Below are 25,592 nucleotides of genomic sequence, written 5' to 3' on the forward strand. Positions count from 1 at the left end.
GCTACTTAGGAGGCTGAGGCAAGAGAATAGCTTGAACCCAAGAGGCGGAGGTTGCAGTGAGCGGAGATGGCGCCACTGCACTCCAGCCTGGGCGACAGCGAGACTCCATCTCAAGAGAAAAAAAAAAGAAAGAAAGAAAAGAGAGAAAGAGTAAGCAAAATGGAGACTGCAGAATGATGGCTAGAGGCTGGGAAGGGTACTGGGGGCGAGTGGGGGCGGGGAATGTACAAAAACAATTAGAATGAATGAGATCCAGTATTCTGTAGCACAATACAGCAATTATAGTTACCAATAATTTATTGTATCTTTAAACTAATTATTTAAAAAACAATTTTTGTAGAGGCAAAATTTAGGTATTATGTTGCCCAGGCTGGTCTTCAACACGTGGCCTCAAGTGATCATCCTACCTCTGCCTCTCAAAGTCTTTGCTGGGATTATAGGCATGAGCCACTGCACCCGGCCAATTTATTGTATATTTAAAAATAGCTGGGTGGGACGTGGTGGCTCAGGCCTGTAGTCCCAACATTTTGGGAGACCAAAGCAAGAGAATTGCTGTGAGACCAAGAGTTTGAGACTGTGAACTATGATCCTATCACTGCACTCCACCCGGGGCAACCAAGTAATGAGACCTTGTCTCTATTAAATAAACAAACAAACAAATAAATAAAAATAACTAAAAGTGGAATTGGAATGTTCCTAATACAAAGAAATGATAAATGCTTGAGGTGATGGATAACTCAATTACCTTGATCATTACACATTTTATACCTGTATCAAAATATCACATGCATCTCCGTAATTCTCTACAACTATTAAGTATCCATAACAATTAAAAGAAATGTAGACTTATCCTATCCAACAACAACAAAAAAAGAGTAAACCAGGAGAATAAGGAAGGTTATTCCTGGAGGAAGGAATGGAAAGGCGAAGATGATAACCAGGAAGAAAATTCAGGACCCCAGAGTGGCGTAGGGACCCAAGCCGGTGTGCAGAATCTCTGGGCCTGGGAGATCTGAGGATGGGGTAGAGCCGGGGCAAGTAGGTGGCAAATCCAGGCCCTGAGCACTAGCATCTCTGTGGTGCCACCCCGCTAGCCGCCACCGAGTGGCGGTGTGCGCCCATCTCTCTGCCGGACCCAGGCCACTGGCTGCAGAAACGCTGCCACCTGGACGTCCCCCAATTCGAGCAGGCACTCTGGTCCGTGCATATAAATAGTTAAGTGCACACCCCACTCGGCCACCAGAACCCGCACGCGGATGCCCATCCACGGGTTGACGTCGCGGACAACTACACCGCGGGAGCTGGGCTGGGGTGCCGGCCTGTCCAAGCCTCGAACCCAGAGCTAGTTGCTGAAGACTCCAGGCGCGGCTCCGTCTCAGGATCCCGTGGTCTGTCAGCTCCGAAACTGTGGCTCTCGGAGGGGGCAGCACCTGGCCTGGCACAGGGAGGGTAATCCTATGACGTCACTGTCAACCTCCCCCACCCACACGCCCATCCCTTCGGGTTCGCGCTGCTACGCGCGGCTCAGCTCTCGGGATTCTGCGGTCGCTCCCGGCCCTGGGTCCCTTCCTAGGTTCTGGCTCGCCTACGGCGCAACCGGGACGCTGAAGGGAAGAAGGAGGGGGTCCTGTGTCCGCCTCGAGTCAGGATCCCCGGGAAGGAGAGGGTGTCTGTGCCAGTGGACGGCCTTCGCTCCCGGTGCCGGCTCCCACCCTCAGCTCCGCAGCATGGGGGCTCTGGTCACCGCCGCGACAGAGATCAGAGGTTTGCTCAGACTAAGGGGAGGCGGACTCAAGGGCGGGGGCGAGCGCTGAGGCTCCTCGTGTCCAGGCCACAGCCTGGCCCCGCCCCCTGGCCCCGCCCCTCTCCGGCCCCGCCCCTCTCCGGCCCCGCCCCCCCTCCCGCCGCCGCCGCCGCCGCCGCCGCCTCCGACTCCCTCCCGCGCTGCTAAGTTTCTTCGCTCGCCGAGGCGCTCAGAGCCGGGGCCGGGCCGGAGCGGCGCCCTGCTGCCCTGTCCCCGCGCGCAGACCCCGGGCCCGGCCCCGGCCTCTCGCCGAGCCATGCTGTGCGGCCGCTGGAGGCGCTGCCGCCGCCCGCCAGAGGAGCCCCCGGTGGCCGCCCAGGTCGCAGCCCAAGTCGCGGCGCCGGTCGCACTCCCGTCCCCGCCGACTCCCTCCGATGGCGGCACCAAGAGGCCCGGGCTGCGGGCGCTGAAGAAGATGGGTCAGTGATGGGCAGGGGGCTGCGGGGTGGGCGAGGACTGTTCCCAGGGGCAAGGTCTGGGGCGCTCCAGGGAGCCGTTCGTGGACTCCCCAGGCTGCACGGGGCTGGGAGGCTATGGTGAGGGGCGGAGGGCCGGCGCCGTGCAGCCGGGCGTCGCACCTGGGGTCACCCAAGGGTCCCGGAGAGCCTGGCGCCCAGGATTGTCTTTGCTTCCCACCAGGGGGCGCTCGCGGGGCGTCTGGAGGGCGAATTCGGTCACCCGCTGATAGGGGTCCCCAGGGATAGTGGGAGAGGGAGGCTTGGGGTGGCCCTCGCCCGCCTACCCAGCAGTATCTAGGGTCTGCCAGGGCGGCTTGGGGTCTTGCGGCCCTTAGGAAGGATGCGAGTTTGCGGCTGGCCTCCGCGGAAGAGGCTGGCCTCTCCAGCAGCCCTCCAACCCGCGGCCCCACAGGGGCGGCCACAGCCACACTGCCCTGGCAGGACTGGTCTAACCAGTGAGAAAGTCCGAAAGCCAAGGCTCTCATCTCAAATTTAGGGAAGTCAATTGTGCAGAAGGAATGTAACTGGCTCACTGGAACGTCACAGAGGCAGCTGGCGCTGGGTGGGTTACACAGGTGGTGTCTTGCAATCTTCCTCGACTTCCTGAGAGAAGGAGGGTGAATCCCTATTTCACAGGTGAGGAAACTGACTCAGAGACGGCAAGGAATTTGACTGTGACCACACAGCCAACAAAGGGCACAGTGTGAGTAGCATCCTAGCAGTGCTCCACCACGTGGCCCCTGGGACCCTCTCTGAGTCCAGGCAAAGTGGGACCCACAGGGTGGTAGAGGGCTTGAATGAGGGGCGCTTGTGAGAGTGTTGTCTGGCATGTAAAGGACCTCCCCACTGAGGTGCTGCGTTGGAGCTGCTGTTGCTAGTCAGTGATGGAGAGGCCAGGTGTGGAGCTCCAGAGCAAAAGGACAAGGCTGCCAGGCACCCCGTGTGAAACTTGGGGCAGAATTCAGGGTTCCTGATTGCCAGTTTTGCCTTCTTGTTGCCCTCACTCATTCCACCTGAGCGCTATGTCTGGGCACTGTGCCTGGCACTCTGCTTATTGAGACATAAGACACCGTCTCTGCCTTGCCATCCATTCAACCACACATGCATTGGACAAGCACTTAAGCAGTGCCCATCGTATGTTACAAGCACTTGTGGAGTGCCTATGGTATGCTCTGCCCTCGGGCTCCTGCCCTTAGATAGCCAAGGTTCCAGCAGGGAGGTCAGACAATGAAACAAAGGAACAGGACCCTGGGGACCGGGGACAGGGGGCAGCACATGAGGGGATAGGGAGCCAGTGAGGGCCCTGGCTGGCCCCAGCTGAGGAAGACCAGAATGGGAGAGGGGAGAGGCGGGGGGTGTGGGGAGCTCCTCCAGGTCCTCCCTGGAGAGTCATGGACTTTATCTGGAAGGCATCAGGAGCCCCAGGAAGGGCTTGGGCAGGGGTGAGTGTGGAGAGTGGGGGGCAGGTTGGATGAAGGCAGGGGAGAAACGGGGAGACTGAAGGAGGGAGGCTGAGGAGTTAGTTGGGCAAGGGGTGGGGACCAGGCTTGGGAGACCCTCAGGATGGACTCCAGAGCTCCGAGGAGATACATTGGGCTGGACTCTGTGATTGGCAGGTGTCATTCTCTGGGCTAAGAAGTGGTGTGGTTTGGGGAGTGGCAGGTGGCCGTGGTGGGGTGAGCTATCGCTGGGATGGCTGAGGGCAGCCCTGGGACCCAGCCCCTGCAGGGTCCTCAGTGACACAGAAGGGCTGAGGGGAGCCCGGTGCCCGTCGACTTCTTCATTCCACACATTTGCTGAGCGCCATCAGTGGGCCAGGGCACTGTGCCAAGGGGCTGGGGCTGCAGAGATGAGTAGCACAGAGCTTTGCCCTAGGGGAGCGCACAATTCAGTAGGCAGAGTCACATGCAGACAAATCATTACAGCTGAGCCCGGCCTCGGCACTCATCAGCTGAGTGAGGCTGCACGAGAGCTCTGGGCACCTCACCAAGGTGACACTGTCGGGAGCTATGTAGGTATCAGAACGTCATCTCTGCCACCCTCATTCCCCATCACTGCACTGTCTTGCTGAGTGACTGCAGAGAGAGGAATGTTGAGTCCGAGTCTGTGGGGAATGTCCCTTCCCCAGGTCACAGAGAGCCCAGGGACAGGGTGGAGAAGGAAACCCAGTCTTGGGGCCCAGCCCCTCAGGCCATCAGGGGCCAAGGCCTAGGCCTGTCACCCAGGTAGCCTCCCTGGCCTCGCCCTGCCCCTGCTGTCACCACACCCCTTAGTCTAACAGAGAATAGATTTTATGTCAAATCAGGTGGAGGGACTAGGGCAGGGAGTGGCTCAGAGGGACCCAAGGACGGAAAAGGCCTTTAGAGCCACACTAGGGAGACCCAGATGAGTGGAGGGAGGAGGAAGGAAACACCCCCATGGTGAGTCGGAGTCCTTTGTGCCCCCGGGGACCCACTCCCGGGCTGGGCTGCTGACTTGCAGGGATTCATGAAGAGAGAGGAGCGTAGTCCAGCGAGCACCTGCCATGCATGAGGCTCTGTGCTGAGCTTGCATCAGACCTGATCCCGCCCAATCCTCAGACATCCCCGTGCGGGAGGTGCTGTCCTCACGGCACGTTACAGATGGGAAGCTCCAGGTGGAGGGTGAAGTCCCCGCCAAGACCACATGCCTGCCTAGTGGCAGCTCCCAGTGAATACTTTTTATTGTTGTTTATGACACAGGGTCTTACTCTCTCGCCCAGGCTGGAGTGCAGTGGCACAATCATGGCTCACTGCAACCTCCAATTCCTGAGCTCAAGGGATCCTCCCACCTCAGTCTCCCAAGTAGCTGGGACTACAGGCATGTACCACCACGCCCAACTAATTTTATTTTTTATTTTTTGTAGAGTTGGGGTCTCACTGTGTTTCCCAGGTTGGTCTTGAACTCCTGGGCTCAAAGGATCCTCCTCCCTTGGCTTCCCAAAGTGCTGGGATTACAGGTGTAAGCCACTATTCTTGACTAGCCTTGTGAATATTAATTAGCCACTTTGTAACTGTCCCAGGCACTTTTCGAATATTATCTCATTTAATGCTCACAGTACTGTGAGATGGGTGGTACCAGCAGCCTTCTGTTACAAAGGAGGAAACAGGTTCAGAGAGGTTTGGTAACTTGCCTAGGGTTCCAAGCCGGGAAGTAGCTGAGACAAAATTTGAACCCAGGCAGTGTGGCCCACGGTCTGCTTGTCACACGGTGACCGATGGAGAAGATGATACCTGCAGGGGGCCTGCTGGCCACTTCTCTCCCACGGGGCCCTGCCAGCCCCCAGGAGTGTCCTAATAGGACGGCCAAATCAAATACGGAACACCCAGTTAAGTTTGGATTTCAGCTAAACTCGTAATTTGGAATGTATTTACACTAAAAAATTATCTTTTGTTTATCTGAAATTCACGTTTAACGGGCGTCCTGGATTTTCTCTGGCAGTCCTCTGTCCCCAGAGCCCAGTGTGTGCCTGTTCCCTGATGCTCCACCCCTTGCCCCTCATCCTCCCCCTGGGCAGAGCGCTGAGTGGGCAGAATCCTGCCCACTTCCCTCCCGGCCTGCACACACTACCAAGTGCCCCCGGCGAGAGGGCTCGCCCCATGGCCTGCCTGGGATGCCTCCCACAGGGTGAGTGGGACCGCTGTGGGTGGCTGGGCAGGTGAGGGTCCTCAGAACAACCCCAAGCCCTGGCAGGCACCTGGTCTGGGTGGCGGGAGAGCGGGCGGCCCTCCAGGCTCAGCAGGGGCTTGCTTGGTGGGACTGGAGGGCTGGCTCTGCCAGGGCCTGCCATCCCCCCTCATATCTCTTCCTGTTCCCCACCCTGACTTCTGCACCCAATCAGGCTTCATGCCTGTTCTGGCCCCACAGAAAAGGGTGCTGCCACCCCCCCATCACTGTGTCTGGCCCAGGGCCAAGGAAGGCACCGCCTGCCTTTCCTGACTTTGTTGATTCTCCAAGGAATGTTCTGGACTCTGGCGCTGAGCCCCCGCCAGGCTCTAGCCCTGGGTGTGGCAGCCAGCTGGGACACAGGGGACATGCTTGGTGCTTGAGGTGTGAAGGGGGCTGAAGGATTAGCTAGGTGGGAGCGTCTTTGGGAGCCCTCACCATCATGTGTCCTCTCCCAGGGCCTCACAGCCCTGGCCACCTGGAAACACTCTCTGCTCTCTGCTCGGCCTTGGCCACAGCAGCTGGCTGTGGCAGTTCCCTGCATGACTCGCATTCCTGCGGAGCCCTGTGCGTACCTCCCAAGTGGGAGCTGCCTGCCTCCCCCCGGCTGACCCACCTTCCTCGCTCTCCACCCATGAACCCTGTTCACACACACACACATGCACTCACACACGCCGACACACGTTCACTCACACTCACAGACACTGACACACACTCCTGGTCTCTGCACCACCCCCCACACACCCTGCCCTTCGTGCCACCCCTCAGGGACACGCCTGGATGGAACTCTCCCGCCCTCCCCTCAGCTGCCCTGGCGCCTGTCTCCGCCGCGCAGCCTCTGTGCCTGTCCCTGCCTGGGGTGGCCTGCACTGTTTTCAGCACGCGGGGCTTGCCCTGTCTGAGCTCAGTGGTGCCTGTGAAAAGGGTGGGATTTGGGGCCCCTTCTGGCTCTGACATGGTGGTTTCTGGTCCCTGGTCTTGGCTACCCTCACAGAACTGCTCAGGCCCCAGACCATACATGCCCCAAACTGCCCGGGCTGCAGGTGGAGGCTGAGACACTGGGCTTGCCCTTTCCTCATCATGCCTGCCCCCTCTCTGGAGGCTGAGATAAGCGGGCAACTGGGGAAGGCGTCTGAGTCTCATCTGTCAACACTGCATTGGGCGGGAGATGCTGCTGGCTGTCCTGGTCAGCGGAAGGTCCCAGCTGGAGGTCATGGGACTGAAGGGACAGATGGATCTGAACACGTGGGTGGCTCTTCCTACCTGGGGCACTGACTCACTTCCCCGGAGCCCTGCCTCAGCTTCCCTCTTTGTGATTGTTTACTGGGCACCATGTGCTAGTACCCGTTATACAGCCCTTTGGGGTCAGACTCCCCCAACTTCCACAACATTTCAGCTCCACTGGGTGCCAACCTGGCTGTGTGTCCTTTTTTTTTTTGAGACGAAGTCTCGCTGTGTTGCCCAAGCTGAAGTGCAGTGGCGTGATCTCAGCTCACTGCAACCTCCGCCTCCTGGATTCAAGCGATTCTCCTGCCTCAGTCTTCTGAGTAGCTGGGACTACAGGCATGCACGACCACACCCAGATAATTTTTGTATTTTTAGTAGAGACGGGGTTTTGCCGTGTTGGCCAGGCTGGTCTCGAACTCCTGACCTTAAGTGATCCACCCACCTCAGCTTCCCAAAGTGCTGGGATTACAGGCGTGAGCCACTGCGCCCAGCCCAGCTGTGTGCCTCTTCAACACCATTTTTGAGATGTTAATTCACTGACCATATAATTTATCCATTGAACGTACACAGTGGGAACTTTGCACAGTGGCAATATTGTAGCCAATGAGGTTTATCTGAGGTGCGATTATCGCTAATTGAAAACTTTTCCCAATACCCCGCCATGACTACTTGAAATATAGTTGGCATTGGCAATTGACAGTCCCTATGGAGACTGAATTACTTAAAAATAATGATAATGAAGTAAAAAATGGAAAGTACACAGTGGGGAGCACTTTGGGAGGCAGAGGTGGTTGACTTGCTTGAGGCCAGGAGTTTGAGACCAGCCTAGGCATCATAGTGAGACCCCAACTCTACAAGAAAAATTTAAAAATTATTCAGGTGTCGTGGCGCAAGTCTGTAGTCCCAGTTCCTCAGGAGGCTGAGGCAGGTAGATTACTTGAGCCCTGGAGTTTGAGGCTGCTGCGGTGAGCCATTATTGCGCCATTGCACTCAAGCCTGGCTACGGAAGGAGACCCTGTCTCAAAAAAAAAAAATAAATAAAAAAGTATACAATAGTTTCCAGCATATTACATCATTAAACTTTAAAAATCATGGTAAAATAGGCTGGGTGCCGTGCCTCACTCTTGTAATACCAGCACTTTGGGAGGCCGAGGCGAGCAGATCACTTGAGGTCAGGAGTTCGAGGCCAGCCTGGCCAACATGATGAAACCCCGTCTCTACTAAAAATACAAAAATTAGCCAGAAATCCCTTGAATCTGGGAGGTGGGGGTTGCAATGAGCTGAGATCGTGCCACTGCACTCCAGCCTGGGCAACAGAACGAGACGCCGTCTCAAAAGAAAGAAAAATTACGGTAAAATACATACAACAAACTTGGCCATTGTAACCATGTTTAAGTGGTTAATTCGTTGGCATTAATTACATTCACACTTTTATGCAACCATTATTGTGACCTATTTCCAAAATGTTTTCATCATCCGAACAGAAACCAACCATCCAGCAGTGACTCCCCATTACCTCCCCATTCCCGCCCCTGGTAACCTCTCAGCTACTTTCTGTTGCTATGAGTTTGCCTGCTCTGGGGACCTCAAATGGGTAGAATCACATCGTATTTGTCGTTTGGGGTCTGGCTTCTTTTACTTGGCGTGATGTTTTCAAAATTCATCATATTGTAGAATGCGTCAGATTTCACTCCTTTACATGGCTGAATACTACTCCACTATATTGATAAACCATATATTGCTTATACACTCACCTGTCTTATCTGTTTTTTTGTTTTGTTTTGTTTTGTTAGAGACAGAGTCTCGCCCTGTTGCCCAGGTTGAAGTATAGTGGTGCAATCTCAGCTCATTGCAACCTCTGCCTTCTGGGTTCAAATGATTCCCCTGCCTCAGTCTCCCTAGTAGCTGAGATTACAGATGTGCGCCACCATACCTGGCTAATTTTTTGTATTTTTAGTAGAGGCGGGGTTTCACCATGTTGGTCAGGCAGGTCTCAAACTCCTGACCTCAAATGATCTGCCCGCCACGGCCTTCCAAAGTTCTGGGGTTATAGGCGCCCATCTGTTGATGAACACTCGGGTTGCTTCCACTTTGTGAACCTTGTTTTCCCTCATTTTTACTGCTGTTAATTTGTGATTGTCTCCACTCACTCAATCACTGGCCCAGCAGCTGCAGGATTAAGCCAGAGATGGTTCAAGTAGATAGAAAACCCACGGGAACAGTAGGAGGCGGGCGGCTTGTGCACCTGCTCAGAGCAGGTAGGAATGAGGTCAAGGGGACATCTGTGGGTTTGGGCCTGGCAGGACCTATAAATGTTTACCGGGTGGCTGTTGGAGAGCCACAGCCCTCGCTGCAGCCCTGCCCTCCCTCTGACCTTGCCTCCTTACCTCTGTTGGTCCTGCCCTCCACTGCCGGACACCCCAGTCCCCTCACTTCTCCAGGGTTCAGAAGCACAAGCAGTGGGGAAACTGAGGCACCCACCGAGGGACTCAGCGCCTGGCCCTGCCTGGGACTGCACCCTCCTTCTGTTTGGCTTTTCCACGAGGTGTGTGGTAGGGCGGCAGTGCCAGTGTATGGGACATCCTGGAATGTCACCCCTTCCCTGAACAGGTTCCTGGGGAGCTGAGGGTAGGGGCTAGGAGTTAGGGCCCCTTCCATTGGGAGCCTGCCCCAATGGGGGCCCAGTCACATGTTCCGGCTGCCCGTGTTGATGGCCTGTTTGCAGAAGGCTCTGGACAGAGCAGGCCCTGGTGACTCACCTCCATTTCCGGCCTTAGTCACTCACCCCCCCACACCCATGAGCTTGGCATCAGAGGGCTGGCCTGGGTAGGGAAAAGGAGGCCCCTGGCTGCAGAGCCTGGTTGTCATGACAACAAGCAGTCCCCTTTCCCACGGCCGGCCCAGTGGGTGTAGGAGGGTGTGCCCAAGCGTAGTAGCACTGCAGGCGCCCCCTGACCGTTCTGCCCTCACCCTGTCATTGCTCAGGATGGGATGATTTAGAGGCTGCCTGGACCTGGTGGGTAGGGGGGTCTGGTGAGCCCCTTGGCCTGGCACATGCTGTGTATGCTCAGATCTTTGTCTGGAAAGAGGAGGGTTCCACTTTCCCCTTCCTGACCAGGGGGCACCGAGTGGGCATTCACTCAGAGGGCCACAGTCTAGACCCTGAGGGACCCTCTGGAGCTGTTAGGACCACAGGCTGGCCCCAGACAGGTCATGGCCTCCTAAGGAGGCAGATTTCTCCTCATGCCCCCAAGACCCTGATTTGCAGTCATGGTCAAAGTAGGTTTTAAAAATACAGATGCCCGGGCTTCATCCCACAGCAGCTTCATCCCACAGCAGCTTCATCCCACAGCAGCTGGGTGAGACGCCTTGGGCCATGGGGTTTGCAGCCTCTCCCTGGTGATTCTGATGCACAGCAAAAGTTGAGAAACCCTGACCTGTGAGGCCTCTGCCCTGAACTCCAGACAGACGGGGCAGGGCTGGGGGTAGAATTCGCTTAGTCCCCCATCTGCCCATCTACCTGCCTGCCCCTTCAGTAAACACTCGCTGGGACCCTGGCTCTGGGATGAGCACGGTGATGAGGAGATAAGACCTCATTCTGCCCTCAGGTTTATTAAAATATATAGGTGGGTTTTGTGATTTATTTTAATTAAAGCGAAAAGTGCTGTTAGTGGTCAGAGAGGGAAAACTCCCACTTGAAGACAAATGAAGGAAAGCTTCCTAGAGGAGGTGATATCTGAACTGGTCCTTCCAGGACTCAGACAGGAGGAAGAAGAGAAGGGAGAAGGATCCTAAAAAGGGTCCAAGAGAGGGTGAGAGGAGATGGTCCAGAGATGCAGACTCAATTCCTTAGGTCAGAGTTTGCAACTGGGCAAGCAGGGGCTGTGGGGTGGCAAAGCCAAACCCAGTATAGGGGCTTGTCGAAATAAAGGGAGGAAGAGAGGCCCACTGTCATATTTTCTTTCTTTCTTTTTCTTTTCTTTTTTTTTTTTTTAAGATGGGGTGTCCCCATGATGGCCAGGCTGGTCTTGAACTCCTGACCTCAGGTGATCCACCCACTTCAGCATCCCAAAGTGTTAGGATTACAGGCGTGAGCCACATTGCCCGGCTCATATTTTCTTTCAACCCACATAGGGGCTACTGGTTTTTGTTTTTCTCAATTTGATTTACTTGCCAACATTAGAAAATCTGGAGGCCTCGCACACAGATCTAGATTCCGGTTCTCTGGACACTCTGGGCCCTCATCTGCTCCTGGCTGCGCCCCACCTCCAAAGGCCATGGACTCCCTATTTACCCAGTTCCTACCTCTTCTATTGTCTTCTGGCTCAGAAATCTTTGGCTGTGACTCTCGTTGAGGCATTGTGGAGCAGGGTGTGACACCATCCGGGCTGGGCATCACATGTTTCAGGGGACCAGAGCCAGGAGAGGGTGGCACCTCTCCAGGGCACAGTGTCGGTCACGCTGCAGAAACCCCTGCATTTTGCATTTTGTGGCAGGTATGATCGTGGTCTCCATTTTATGGATGGAGAACATGAGGCTTAGTGCCACTGGGTTGTGTATTAAATAACTGGGAAGTGACAGAGTTGAGACTTACTCCCCAGACTTCTGAATTTAGAAGCACTAGAAGAGCTGTGCATGCAGGGCCCAAGGGCAGAAGCGCTGGAGCTGGCCTCCAGAGCCCAGAGCAGCCTCTACCACTGTGGGATTCTGGCAGGTTACTTAAGCTTCCCTGAGCCTCAGTTTCCTTGTCTGTCAATACATGAGCAGGGCCTGCGCACAGGAGGTGCTTTGTAAACACTTGCTTTTATTTATTTATTTTTTAGAGACAGAGTCTCACTCTGTTGCCCAGGCTGGAGTGCAGTGGCACAATCTCAGCTCACTGCAACCTCCACCTCTTGGATTCAAGTGATTCTCATGCCTCAGCCTCCGGAGTAGCTGGGATTACAGGCGCATGCCACCATGACCAGCTAATTTTTTTGTATTTTTAGTAGAGATGAGGTTTCGCAACGTAGGCCATGCTGGTCTTGAACTATTGTCCTCAAGTGATCTGCCCACCTTGGTCTCCCAAAGTGCTGGGATTACAAGCATGAGCCACCACTCCCAGCCAATTTTTAAAATTTTTATAGAGACAGGGTCTCAGATTGTTGCCCAGGCTCTTCTGCAGTTCCTGGCTTCAAGTGATCCTCCCATCTTGACCTCTTGAGTATCTGGGATTACAGGCATGAGCCACAGCGCCTGGCCAACATTTGCTTTTATTAAGAAAGGTGGACACTGTGGCTGGAGAGTGCATGCGGGCTGAGGGGCCGTGTGGTGGGTGGCATTAGCTGGGCAAGAGGGAGCACCAAATGTCACAGGAGACCTTCCTTTTGGCAGGGCCCCACCAGGTACAAAGAGGACACCTGGAGATCAGCCAGGCAGGGCTGATCCTGGAGACCTCAGCCTGTGATCTTGGAGCCAGGGTGGGCTCTGCTGCCCTCCTTGTCTTTGGGAAAGCAGAGCCAAGGTGCTTGGGTTGCAGGAAGAGAGATCTAGGTTAGATGGTGAGACCTTCCTGACAGCTGCGGTTTCAAATCAAGGAAAAAGACTGTTGGAGGCAAATTCTGGACTTGAAGGCTGGAAGCCATGTGGTGGGGGATAGTGGCAGAAAAGGCATTGTTTTTCTTGGGATGGAGTGTCACTCTGTAGCCCAGGCTGGAGTGCAGTGGTGCCATTTCGGCTGACTGCAACCTCCACCTCGCGGGTTCAAGCGATTCTCCTGCCTCAGCCTCCTGAGTAGCTGGGATTACAGGCATGCGCCACTACGCCCAGCTAATTTTTGTATTTTTAGTAGAGACGGGGTTTCACCATGTTGGTCAGTCTGGTCTAGAACTCCTGACCTCATGATCTGCCTATCTCAGCCGCCCAAAGTTTTTTTTTTCTTTTTTGAGACGGAGTCTTGCTCTGTCACCCAGGCTGGAGTGCAGTGGCATGATCTCGGCTTACTGCAACCTCCGCCTCTCAGGTTCAAGCGATTCTCCTGCCTCTGCCTCCCGAGTAGCTGAGATTACAGCTTCGTGTAATCTACCACATCCAGTTAATTTTTGTATTTTTAGTAGAGACAGAGTTTTACCATGTTGGCCAGGCTGGTCTCGAACTCCTGACCCAAAGTGATCCGCCCGCCTTGGCCTCCCAAGTGCTGAGATTACAGGCGTGAGCCACCGCGCCTGGTCAGAAAGGGCAACCTTTAGTGAGGCCTGAGTCCCAGGCACTACCTGAGGGCAGTTCCAGGCTGAGGGACTGCAGGGCCGCTGCTTGGAAGGACGGAGATAGGATCCCGGTGGGGGCTGGGGGGGCGCTTAGGGTCCCAAACCCCAAAGTCAAACGCAGTGCAGGAGGCTTCTTACAATCGGGGAGGAGGGGAAGCCTGTGAGGGGCAGGAAGCTCACTGCGGGGCGAAGGCCTGGGTTTGGAGAGGCTGGGGACAGGGCAGCAGGTCCTAGGGGAGGGCAGAGGAGCCTCCGGGCAGGAATGGCCTGACGCCCCGGGTCCTCCCGCCCCCGGCAGGCCTGACCGAGGACGAGGACGTGCGCGCCATGCTGCGGGGCTCCCGGCTCCGCAAGATCCGCTCGCGCACGTGGCAGAAGGAGCGGCTGTACCGGCTGCAGGAGGACGGCCTGACCGTGTGGTTCCAGCGGCGCATCCCGCGCGCGCCGTCGCAGCACATCTGTGAGCCGCCGGGGGGCGCCGGGCGGGTGGGGAGGCGGAGACAGGCCCGGTTCTCCGTCGCCCTGACCGGCCCTCCCCGCAGTCTTCGTGCAGCACATCGAGGCCGTCCGGGAGGGCCACCAGTCCGAGGGCCTGCGGCGCTTCGGGGGCGCCTTCGCGCCGGCGCGCTGCCTCACCATCGCCTTCAAGGGCCGTCGCAAGAACCTGGACCTGGCGGCGCCCACGGCTGAAGAGGCGCAGCGCTGGGTGCGCGGCCTGGCCAAGCTCCGCGCGCGCCTGGACGCCATGAGCCAGCGCGAGCGGCTGGACCAATATCCTGCCGGGGCTGGGAGGGAGGGCCCCATTCTTGGAGAGCCCCCAGGTCCGGGGAAGGCAGGGCCCTGTCCCGAGGGCGCACAGTCTAGGTCGGAGCCCTTGGTTTTCGGAACTGAGGGTGGGGACATGCGCCCTGGCCGGGCCGAGCTCCCACCAGGAGGGGTGGCGCGGCCCCTCCTTCAGGGAGGCCTGAGGCCTTCTGAGGGTGGAGACAGGGCCTCCTCTCTTTGGGGAGCCCCAGGCCTGCGGAGGAGACACTGCTACTGTGCTCCGGGAGCCCCCAGACCCAGGTGGGGGTGACTTACCGGGCAGTTACCTGGGGGTGGGGGTTGGGTGCGTGAGATCCCGGCGTGTTGCTGGTATTTCCTGAGCAGCCACACCTGGATCCACACCTACCTGCACCGGGCTGACTCCAACCAGGACAGCAAGATGAGCTTCAAGGAAATCAAGAGCCTGCTCAGAATGGTCAACGTGGACATGAATGACATGTACGCCTACCTCCTCTTCAAGGTGGGCTTCTGCCCTGAACCCCGGCCCCTGGCTCTGCCGTCACTCTGACCTCTGCCTGCCCCCAGCCATCCAAGTCATCAGCCCCCCTGCCCTCTCCACCCTGCAGCTTTCTTGGAGAGAGTAGCTTCTCCTTGCACAAAGGCAACATCTGGGTTTAGTTATCTTTTTGCCTCTCCTGAGGCCACTGGGCCAGGAAGGGAGTGGGGAGCTGGGACCCAGAACTTTCCTTACCCTCAGAGCCCAGGGGTGGGGTCGTACCTTCCCACCCCTCCAAAGTGAGCTGCAAAGCTGTTTTCATTTCCCCAAGTCTGCGGGGCACCTTTTGCATGTGGGTGCACAAGTCAGGAGGCAGCCTGCGGGCATGCATGGGCACAGACACACATGTGCACCCTTCTCTGTGACCCTCCACTGTGGCACAGGTGGACACCTCATGCACGGGAGCACGGGGCACACAAGAGTGGGCTCAGCAGCGAGGGTCCAGCTGGAGCACATGGCAGACCCGTGTGCATGTGGACTGTGGGACCCCCCTGTGACCCCAAAAGAAGAGCCCATGGCAGCTGGACCCCTGGCCACAGCTTCACAGGGATGCTCCATGAATTCTCATTGACTTGTTCTCAGTGACCCTGGGTGTGACTGCGTGCATGTCAGGATAGTAACATGTCCACCTGGAAGAGTATGAGGGCCCTGTCTTGGCCCAGGGTCACCATTTTTCCTCCCATAACTTGATTCCTGGGGTAGGTCCTGGTGCAGAGGGGCAGACAGTGAGCCCGAGAGACCTTCCTTAAAGTCCAGCTCTGTAGGCCAGGCTCAGTGGCTCACCCTTGCATCCTAGCACTTTGGGAGGTCTAGGTGGGAGGATTGCTTAAAGCCAGGAGTTTGAGATCAGCTTGGGCAACATAGCGAGACCCCATCTCTACAAAAAATACAAAAGTCAGCCAGGTGCAGTGCTGCCTATCTGTGGTCCCCGCTGTCCAGCGATTTGGAAGGCTGAAGAGGGGCGCTGTAGTGAGCTACCATCATGCCACGGTGCTCCAGCCAGGGTCACAGAGGAAGACCAAAAACAACCAAACCAAAAACCAAAAACAAACCAAAAAATCCCGCCCTGCAATTTCCCAGCTGTGTGAGCTGGAGTCATAGTCTTACTCTGCCTTTCCACCTGTGCAATGGGGAACATTGCCTCCTCAGATGTCGTAGATGACAGATGGGTCTAAGGGGCCAGGTTTCCTGGAGTGTCCGCCTTCTCTGAGCTTCTCTCGCTGCTCTCCAGGAGTGTGACCACTCCAAAAACGAGCGCCTGGAGGGGGCTGAGATCGAGGAGTTCCTGCGGCGACTGCTGAAGCGGCCCGAGCTGGAGGACATCTTCCATCAGTACTCCGGCGAGGACCGCGTGCTGAGTGCCCCCGAGCTGCTGGAGTTCCTGGAGGACCAGGGCGAGGAGGGTGCCACGCTGGCCCGTGCCCAGCAGCTCATCCAGATCTACGAGCTCAACGAGACAGGTGGGGGGCAGCACGGCCAGGTCGTGGCACCTGACAGGGCCGTGTTCCCAGCTCAGCGGGTTCTGCTGTGGGCTGGCTGTGGGCACCATCTTGGGCAGGTTACCTCGCCTCTTCCAGACTCAGCTTCCACATCTGTAAAATGGCACAAATGTGTGTCTTTGTTCCAGGGTCTGGTCAGAGGTTAAGTGGCATGACTTACGTGAAGTCTAGTCAATAGATAATAATGACTAGTCATTGTTCCTGAGTGGGCCTTGGGGGCATTTGAAGCTGGACATGGGGGATCCCCATGTGGCCTGATGCCCTCTCCTGCCACCCCTGCAGCCAAGCAGCATGAGCTGATGACACTGGATGGCTTCATGATGTACCTGTTGTCGCCGGAGGGGGCTGCCCTGGACCCCGGCCACACATGTGTGTTCCAGGACATGAACCAGCCCCTCGCCCACTACTTCATCTCCTCCTCCCACAACACCTATCTGACCGACTCCCAGATCGGGGGGCTCAGCAGCACTGAGGCCTACGTTAGGTACCGTAGTGGGGGGTGAATGTGGCCAGGAGCCCGCTTGGGGAGGGACATGAGGCTGGCTTCCTGGGGCCTTCCTGGTTCAGCCTGCCTGCTGCCCTGCTCTGTGGCACTCACGTGACACCTTCCCCATCCACCCATCTGTCCATCCACAGGGCCTTTGCCCAGGGATGCCGCTGTGTGGAGCTGGACTGCTGGGAGGGGCCAGGAGGGGAGCCCATCATCTACCATGGCCATACCCTCACCTCCAAGATTCTCTTCCGGGATGTGATCCAAGCTGTGCGCGACCACGCCTTCACGGTGAGCCCCTGGGATGCCCAGCCCCAGCCCCAGAGCCTTCCCAATGACCCCATTCTGTACCCACATGCCAGCTGCCCTCAGTCCTTCTAGAGGAAACCCTTGCCCAGAGAATCATTCATTCACTCGGTGCTGCTGGGATAAGTGGCCACTAGGGTGGACTGAGAGGAATGAGCTGCCCCCTTGTATTTGAGAAATACGCTTGCATGCTCATATTTGGGAAATGTCTTAAAATCACCATTTCCAGAAGAAAACCTTGGGGGGAGGGAAGGACACTTTAATCATGATTTCCAAAGAATAAATCAGCCGCAAGAGAAGCTCAACAGTGACATCTACATAAACATTGCCACTTCGGTCACAGTGTGCAAATCTTACCATCAGTAAATGAGGGGAGGAGGGTTTTCAGCATAACTGACACGGTCAATGTCATTCCCATGTAAAGAGCATTCCTGGGGCAGGTGCGGTGGCTCACACCTGTATTCCCAGCACTCTGGGAGGCTGACTTGAGCATCACTTGAGGCCAGGAATGAGCAAATAGCGACATCCTGTCTCAACAAAAATAAAAATTAGCTGAGTGTGGGGGCATTCGCCTGTAGGCTGAGTTGCTGAGGAGGCTGAGGTGGGAGGATTACTTGAGCCCAGGATTGGAGGATGCAGGGAGACTGATTGCACCACGGCACTTCAGCCTGGTGACAGAGCGAGAGAATAGCTCGAACCGGGGAGCTGGAGGTTTCAGTGAGCCAAGATTGTGCCACTGCACTCCAGCCTGGTGACAGAGTGAGACTCCGTCTCAAAAAAAATTAAATTAAATTTTAAAAAATCAGCCAGGCACAGTGGTTCACACCTATAATCCCAGCACCTTGGGAGGCTGAGGCAGGCAGATCACAAGGTCAGGAGTGTGAGACCAGCCTGGCCAATATGGTGAAACCCCATCTCTACTAAAAATACAAAAAATTAGCCGACCATGGTGGTGGGTGCTTGTAATCCCAACTACTTGGGAGGCTGAGGCAGGAGAATCACTTGAACCAGGAGTAGGCAGTTGCAGTGAGCTGAGAGTGTGCCATTGCACTCCAGCCCGGCCGACAGTATGAGACTCTGTCTCAAAAAAAAAAAAAAAAAGGAAGAAAAAAGAAATCAGCTGGCCAAGGTGGGTGGATCACCTGAGGTCAGGAGTGTGAGACCAGCCTGGCCAACATGGTGAAACCCCATCTCTACTAAAAATACAAAAATTAGCCAGGGGTGGTGACAGGTGCCTATAATCCCAGCTACTCAGGAGGCTGAGGCAGGGAGAATCACTTGAACCCGGGAGACAGAGGTTGCAGTGAGCTGAGATTGCACCACTGCACTCCGGCCTGGATGACAGAGTGATACTGCATCTCAAAAAAAAAAAAAAAAAAAATTAATTCCTGTAGCCTCCCTCAGCCTCCCGGAGAGTCTACCCCTTCCCTGGGTTCTCCAGAGCCCTGCCTTTGCCTGCCTGTCCCGAAGGGTCTGGGAACCAGGTGTTGGGAGGTACTGGCAGAGGGAGGAGAGTGGCTCTGAGCAGCTGCACTTCCCTCCCCAGCTGTCCCCCTACCCTGTCATCCTATCCCTGGAGAACCACTGCGGGCTGGAGCAGCAGGCTGCCATGGCCCACCACCTCCGCACCATCCTGGGGGATATGCTGGTGACTCAGGCGCTGGACTCCCCGAATCCCGAGGAGCTGCCATCCCCAGAGGTGATGCCGTAGCCCCAGCCTGGGTGGAGGGAGGGTCTGGTGGGGTCCACCTCCCACCCCTGCTCGCGCCACCTCTCTGGCTCAAGACCCCTCACCTCCCACTGCCTTAACCTTTCTCCATTCTTCGTTCATCTGTCGTCCCCTGGTCTTGTCCCTCCACTGCCCTCTGGCTCTCCATTCTTCACTAGACGCCCCCCCCACACACCCTCTTCCGTGCCCTGGTTCTGCCCTGCGTCCCTACCTGGAGAGTCCGCAGGCTCTGCCATTCCTGCCTGCAAGGCCTGGGTTGACACTTTCTCCACCTGGAAGTTCCTTCCTGGCCATCCACACTTGCCAAGCATCACCTGCTTAGAATTCAGCTCAGCTGCCACCGCCTCTTCCTGTGGTCTCATGCATTTCCCCAGCTCTCGGGCCAGAGGGGGCCTCCTGCTCTCCCCCAGACCCCAGACCTCGTCCTCTGTCCTCTTAGGACATTGATTCTTTCCAGGCTCCTTGAGAAAACTCTCCTCCTACTCCCAATCCATCCCCAACTTGCGGGCAGGGTTGACTCACTTTCGTGTGTGAGTGTGAGACTGCTTTCTGTTATTAGTGTGAAAATCACACCCATATGGTAAAAGAAAACAGCTGTACCAGGGACTGCGGTGAAAGTGCTTTCTCCCCTCCGCTGACCTGTTCTCTTTCACAAGAAGGAACTGTCTCCAACTTTCTTGCGTGTCCTTTGAGAATTTCCCCACGCACATTACCTGTGTACGTATGTGTACTGTCTTCTCTTTTAAATGGTACCGAATAAAGGTCCTGTGATTACAGGTTGTAGCCTCGCTTCTTCCACTAAGATCTTTTCTGAAGAGGGCCCCTTCCCTTTCAGTCCTGAGTTGTCACGTGCATTTTAGTGGCTGCTGCGTATATTCTGGTGTTGAGGGACCTTAGGAACTATCCCTCCCTTCCCAGTAGCCTCCTAGGCCGTTCTCCACTCTTTGCTATTGGAAACATCCCTCATCTGTGTGTCACCTGTCCTGCCTCCCACCCCTAACCAGCCCCTCATATGGTGGTGGTTGAATAACTGACTGGCCCACCGCCCCAAGGGCAAGAAGGCCTAACCTTTCACCCTTCACGTTGGCCCCCGCAGCAGCTGAAGGGCCGGGTCCTGGTGAAGGGGAAGAAGCTGCCGGCTGCTCGGAGTGAGGATGGCCGGGCTCTGTCGGACCGGGAGGAGGAGGAGGAAGAGGAGGATGAGGAGGAAGAAGAGGAGGCAGAGGCTGCAGCGCAGAGGCGGCTGGTGAGAGCTGGTGGGCTGGGGTGGGGGAGTGGTAGTGGTGGAAGGTGGGAGGACGGGTGAGGGGAGTGGGGCCCGGCTGAGCCCTGATGAGGCTGGTCTGATCTCCCAGGCCAAGCAGATCTCCCCGGAGCTGTCGGCCCTGGCCGTGTACTGCCAGGCCACCCGCCTGCGGACCCTGTACCCTGCCCCCGGCGCCCCCCAGCCCTGCCAGGTCAGCTCCCTCAGCGAGCGCAAAGCCAAGAAACTCATCCGGGAGGCAGGTAGGAGCCGGGGCGCTGGGTGTCTGGGGCGACAGGGTGCTGGGGGCGCCCCCTGAAGTGGGTCTGGAAAAGGAGTTGAGGGGGCTTTGGGGGACAGTAAAGAATCAAGGCCGGGCACAATGGCTCACGCCCGTAATCTCAGCACTTTGGGAGGCCGAGATGGGTGGATCACCTGAGGTCAGGATCAAGACCAGCCTGACCACATGGAGAAACCCCATCTCTACTAAAAATACAAAATTAACTTTGGGATGCCAAGGCGGGCAGATCACCTGAGGTCGGGAGTTTGAGACCAGCCTGACCAACATGAAGAAACCTATTCTCTACTAAAAATGCAAAAATTAGCTGGGTGTGGTGGTGTGAGCCTATAATCCTGGCTACTCAAGAGGCTGAGGCAGGAGAATTGCTTGAACCCTGGAGTCAGAGGTTTTGGTGAGAGCTGAGATCACACCATTGCACTCCAGACTGGGCAACAAGAGCAAAACTCCAAAGAAGTCAAGAGGACTGCAGAGAGGGGCTGAGGAGGGAATGAGGGCCCGGCACATTTCCAGGGTGGACGGAGGGGAGAGTGGCAAGCTGCGGGGGGCCTGCTGTCTGCCTTCACAGCCCCATGGTGGGGCCGGCCATAGAGGGTGATGGGTGAGGCGGGACTGGGGCCTGGGGGAGCCCAGCAGCAGGTGCGACATTGGGGAGGGGTTGCTGGGGCAGGTGATGCTGAGAGGACACATCACCTGGAGGAAGAGGAAGCAGCCAGGTGAAGAGGGGGAGGGGTTTCCAGACAGGAGGAACAGGTTGTTGAAAGCCTGGGGGCGTGACCTGAGGGGAGTTCCAGGAACCCCAGTGGAGCTGGAGGGCTGCAGGCATTCGGTGAGCTTCTTCAGGAACAGGGAGTTGGGGGCTGGGGATGTGGCGCCAGGCTGTGTGGCCGGAGGGGGTCCCCACCGTCTCCTCAGTGAGCTCCCCTCTCACGGTAGGTCAGAGGAGAATGGGGAGCGGGGGCAGGGCAAGCTGGGGATGGCCTTGGCCTCTGTTCCCTGGAGGTTACCAGTCCTGGGCTTTGGGTGAGGGACCTCTAGGGTCTGTCACAGTCTCACCTCAACTCTGCCCCAGGGAACAGCTTCGTCAGGCACAATACCCGCCAGCTGACCCGCGTGTACCCGCTGGGGCTGCGGATGAACTCGGCCAACTACAGCCCGCAGGAGATGTGGAACTCGGGCTGTCAGCTGGGTAAGTTGGGGCCACAGGAGCGGGAGCTGGCAGGGTGCCGCAGTGTGGGAGAGGCCTTGGCAGTCAGGGGCCCACACAGCCTTTCAGGCAGTGGAAACATGCATTTTGTTGATTATTTTTAAAGTTGCCAGCAATGTAGGTGGGAAAAGCAAATCAGGCTCGTTTGTTCTTGACAGTGTACAAGTCTCGCATTTTTATGATGGTAGAAATTAAAACCTCCACTCCCATATCCCCCGACACACACACCCCCACACACACCTGGCAGTCCCACTAACAACACTGATGAGGGCAGACTCTGGGGGACACTGAGCCCCACCAATGGAGGGCTGTATCATCTCCTGGGGGTGAGGCTGGAAACCCCAGGCCTCCTCAGACCCCTGACCCAAGCGTGGCCCTAAGGGTGGGGGATTTTTCAGCACCTCCCACCCCAGACTTGAGGGATCCCAGGGCAGAGGTACAGGTGACAGTGGGGGCCGGGTCCTTGACCCCCTCCCCTGAAGTCAGTTAGGGGCAGAGAGCACTAAGCAGACAGCGGGACCCCAGGCCCTTTGTAGAGAGAAATGCAGTCCCTGAAACAGTAGTGAGGACAGGGCTGTTACAAGCCCTTCTCTGATCCTGCTGTGTCCACAGTGGCCTTGAACTTCCAGACGCCAGGATACGAGATGGACCTCAATGCCGGACGCTTCCTGGTCAATGGGCAGTGCGGCTACGTCCTGAAACCTGCCTGCCTTCGGCAACCTGACTCGACCTTTGACCCTGAGTACCCAGGACCTCCCAGAACCACTCTCAGCATCCAGGTCAGCAGGCTGGACCGGGCCCCAGCCTGGGGTCAGACTGGTTCTGGACCCTTTGTGAGGTGGAGGAAGGCAAGGGAGGTTGGGGACAGGTTGGGAGTGGGGGTGGTCTGAGCTTGAGGCCCATGAGGGGATGGCCAACGTGGGTGTGGGCTCCAGCCACTCCCTTCCTCACCCAACAGGTGCTGACTGCACAGCAGCTGCCCAAGCTGAACGCTGAGAAGCCACACTCCATCGTGGACCCCCTGGTGCGCGTTGAGATCCATGGGGTGCCCGCAGACTGCACCCGGCAGGAGACAGACTATGTGCTCAACAACGGTGGGTGGCCGTGGGTAGAAGCGGGGTACAGGGTGGGTCCTGGGGCCCCCTGGGCTCTGACTGCCACCCCTGTGCCCTAGGCTTCAACCCCCGCTGGGGGCAGACCCTGCACTTCCAGCTGCGGGCTCCGGAGCTGGCGCTGGTCCGGTTTGTGGTGGAAGATTATGACGCCACCTCCCCCAATGACTTCGTGGGCCAGTTTACACTGCCTCTTAGCAGCCTCAAGCAAGGTTGGTGGAGGCTGGTGGGGATGGAGAGGGATGTGGGTCCAGGCCCTGCAGACCCTGTTCACCTTTGTTCTCGAATTTCCTGCCCTGAACCAGGCTGGGCTAGGCCAGACCCCCAGGGTGGGCAGAGGATCTGAGGCCTGGCTGTCCTCCCCACAGGGTACCGCCACATACACCTGCTTTCCAAGGATGGGGCCTCACTGTCACCAGCCACGCTCTTCGTCCACATCCGCATCCAGCGCTCCTGAGGGCCCAGCTCACCTGCCCTGGGGTTCCACGAGTGCCAGTCCATGTCCCCTGCAGAGCCCTCTCCTCCTCTGGAGTCGGGTGGTGGGAGTACCAGCCGCCCAGCCTGCCCACTTGGCCCACTCAGCCCACTCACCAGGCGCTGGTCTCACCTGGGTGCTGAAGGCTGCCTGGGCCCCTCCTGAAGAATAGACAGGTGCTCGTGTGACTTCAGTGAGCCCCAGCCCTTCAGTGGGCCCTGAGATGGCCCAGCTCCTCTTGTCCTCATTGTGACTTATGAAGAGCCAAGCCTGTTGCTGCCAGGAGATAGAGGCAGGACACCTGTGGGCCCTCAGTCCCTCTCTGTGCTCCAGTGGGCCATCCCAGCCTCCTTCCCCCAGAGGAGCGCAGGTACCCCACTTGGCCCCAACCCGGGCTTAGCCAGCCCCCAAGCCCTCCTTTGCCCCAGGCCTTCTGGACTCCTCCCTTCAGCTCCAGAACCTGCACTCCCCTTCCCTTCTTCTTTTTTTTTTTTTTTTTTAATAAGATGGGGTTTCACCATGTTGGTCAGGATGGTCTTGAACTCCCGACCTCAGGTGATCCACCCACCTTGGCCCCCAAAGTGCTTGGATTACAGGTGTGAGCCACTGCGCCCAGCCCCGTTCCCTTCAAGCGGGCGCTGAGGCATGAAGTCCTGGGAAACCTGGCAGTAGGTTTTGGTTTTTATTTTTTTATTTTTTATTTTTTTTTGAGACAGAGTTTCACTCTTGTTACCCAGGCTGGAGTGCAACGGCGCGATCTCGGCTCACCGCAACCTCCGTCTCCCGGGTTCAGGCAATTCTCCTGCCTCAGCCTCCCGAGCAGCTGGGATTACAGGCACGCGCCACCATGCCCAGCTAATTTTTTGTATTTTTAGTAGAGACGGGGTTTCACCATGTTGACCAGGATGGTCTCGATCTCTTGACCTCGTGATCCACCCGCCTCAGCCTCCCAAAGTGCTGGGATTACAGGCTTGAGCCACCGCGCCCGGCCTGGTTTTTATTTTTTGAGACAGTGTCTTGCTCTGTCACCCAGGCTGGTGTGCAGTGTTGCAATCACGGCTCACTGCAGCCGTGAACTCCCAGGCTCAAGCGATCCTCCCATCTCAGCCTTCTGAGTACCTGGGACTACAGGCGCAGGCCACCACACTTGGCTAATTTTAAAATTTTATGCAGAGACGGGGATCTCCCTATGTTGCCCAGGCTAGTCTCGAGCTCCTGACATCAAGTGATCCTCCTGCCCCGGCCTCCCAAAGTGCTGGGATTTACAGGCATGAGACATTGCCTGGCCTGGCAGTAGGTTTGTAACTGTGTCATAGAAGAGCCCTGGAGAAGACAGTAAAAGGAGGCTATCTAGTTTAAAAAAATAAAGAAGCACGTTTATTTTACCCTGAGCACTCCCTGAGCACCTCTACGCTGCCACCCCCACAGGCCCATGAGGAGGGACAGGGCTGGACAAGTCCCTTGGGCCTCTTCCTTAGCAGGGTGTAGACTTGTCTAAGACAGCCAGAGGGTAGCTACAGGAGATGCCACAGCTCAAAATAGCCCGACCCCTGCTCCTGGCTTAAAGTTGCTGTATCACAAGACTGTCTGAGGATGCCAGTCCACAAGGTCAGCGCCCCCCCCAACACACACACACACACACACACACACACACACACACACACACACACACACACACAAAGATACCTTGAATGAGGAAGGGACAGGAGTCTGAGGGACCCTCAGACAGACTGCCACTCTCCAGGCTTAGCTGTGTTCAAGGCCTGTCTGCTCAGTAGGGCAAATCCCAAGGACATGGGCTTCCTTTCCCCCAGCCGGCCAGCCTTTTACATGAAGGCTGGAAACGCTTCATTATAGAAATGCTATAGGCCTCTGTGGAAACGCTGGGAGAGTGCACTGGACACCAGATGACAGAATCTGGAGAAAATCCTGCATCCACACTGACAGCAGGGTGACAATGTGGAGGCCTGGAGTTTTAGGTTCCGCCAGACAGTGCCGACACTGGACAAGGGCAGCACTTGACATTAGTCCTGTCCCCAGAGGGTGGCCTGGAACTGGGCTGGGATAGGCCTTGAATTGGCCCAAGCCCCAGAGAAACTAAAACACAGGGCTGGGGCAGACTCCACCTTCCAGCAACTCCAAGAACCAATGTGGAAAGTGGCACATGCTGGGAGTGGCTTTTGGGTCTCATGAACGTGTGTGTCTGAAAGAGAATAATCAGCATCAAAAGGGCCCAGAAGGAATGGGCTGGGCCACGCAGTCCAGGCACTTAGCACTCAGGGCCGTCAGGAGGGTCAGGCTGCCAAACTATAGCCCCAGGGTGGGAGGCGCTACCAGGCGAAGTCCAGTGTCAGCAAACAAAGAAGAGCCGTTAGTGTTGCCTGACCCCTGCAGAGCCAGCTCTGGCCAAGGCCTGGTTGGGGGGTCTGGGTCAGGTGAGCCCCAGACCCAGGGCTGAGTCCCCATCCTGCGTGGCTTCTCTGGTTTGGTATCT

General features: G+C 56.8%; 1 protein-coding gene and 1 non-coding gene across 2 annotated transcripts; both read left to right on the top strand.

Moving 5' to 3' along the window:
- Positions 1–1,942: 1,942 nt before the first annotated feature.
- PLCD3 (phospholipase C delta 3) lies at positions 1,943–23,611 on the top strand. Its single transcript, XM_017549334.2, has 15 exons — positions 1,943–2,223; positions 13,717–13,878; positions 13,961–14,189; positions 14,574–14,703; positions 15,971–16,199; positions 16,521–16,722; positions 16,875–17,019; positions 18,581–18,733; positions 19,860–20,009; positions 20,119–20,269; positions 21,377–21,493; positions 22,124–22,290; positions 22,470–22,605; positions 22,686–22,835; positions 22,992–23,611. The coding sequence occupies exons 1-15, from the start codon at positions 2,061–2,063 to the stop codon at positions 23,078–23,080; spliced, it is 2,373 nt and encodes a 790-aa protein (XP_017404823.1). The 5' UTR covers positions 1,943–2,060; the 3' UTR covers positions 23,081–23,611.
- On the top strand, positions 7,748–7,885 carry LOC119474214. Its single transcript, XR_005203498.1, has one exon. It is a non-coding gene; the product is annotated as a U4 spliceosomal RNA (small nuclear RNA).
- Positions 23,612–25,592: the final 1,981 nt, after the last annotated feature.

This window comes from Cebus imitator, unplaced genomic scaffold (genome assembly GCF_001604975.1).
Source record: "Cebus imitator isolate Cc_AM_T3 unplaced genomic scaffold, Cebus_imitator-1.0 Scaffold217, whole genome shotgun sequence".
Taxonomy (NCBI): Eukaryota; Metazoa; Chordata; class Mammalia; order Primates; family Cebidae; genus Cebus; species Cebus imitator.

Bases quoted from the DNA above. Each gene is read 5' to 3' on its own strand.
- PLCD3 (XM_017549334.2), top strand. From the start codon at position 2,061: ATGCTGTGCGGCCGCTGGAGGCGCTGCCGCCGCCCGCCAGAGGAGCCC. The intron at 16,200-16,520 runs GTGGGGGGCAGC...CCACCCCTGCAG, and splicing joins CTACGAGCTCAACGAGACAG to CCAAGCAGCATGAGCTGATG. The intron at 20,270-21,376 runs GTAGGAGCCGGG...ACTCTGCCCCAG, and splicing joins GAAACTCATCCGGGAGGCAG to GGAACAGCTTCGTCAGGCAC.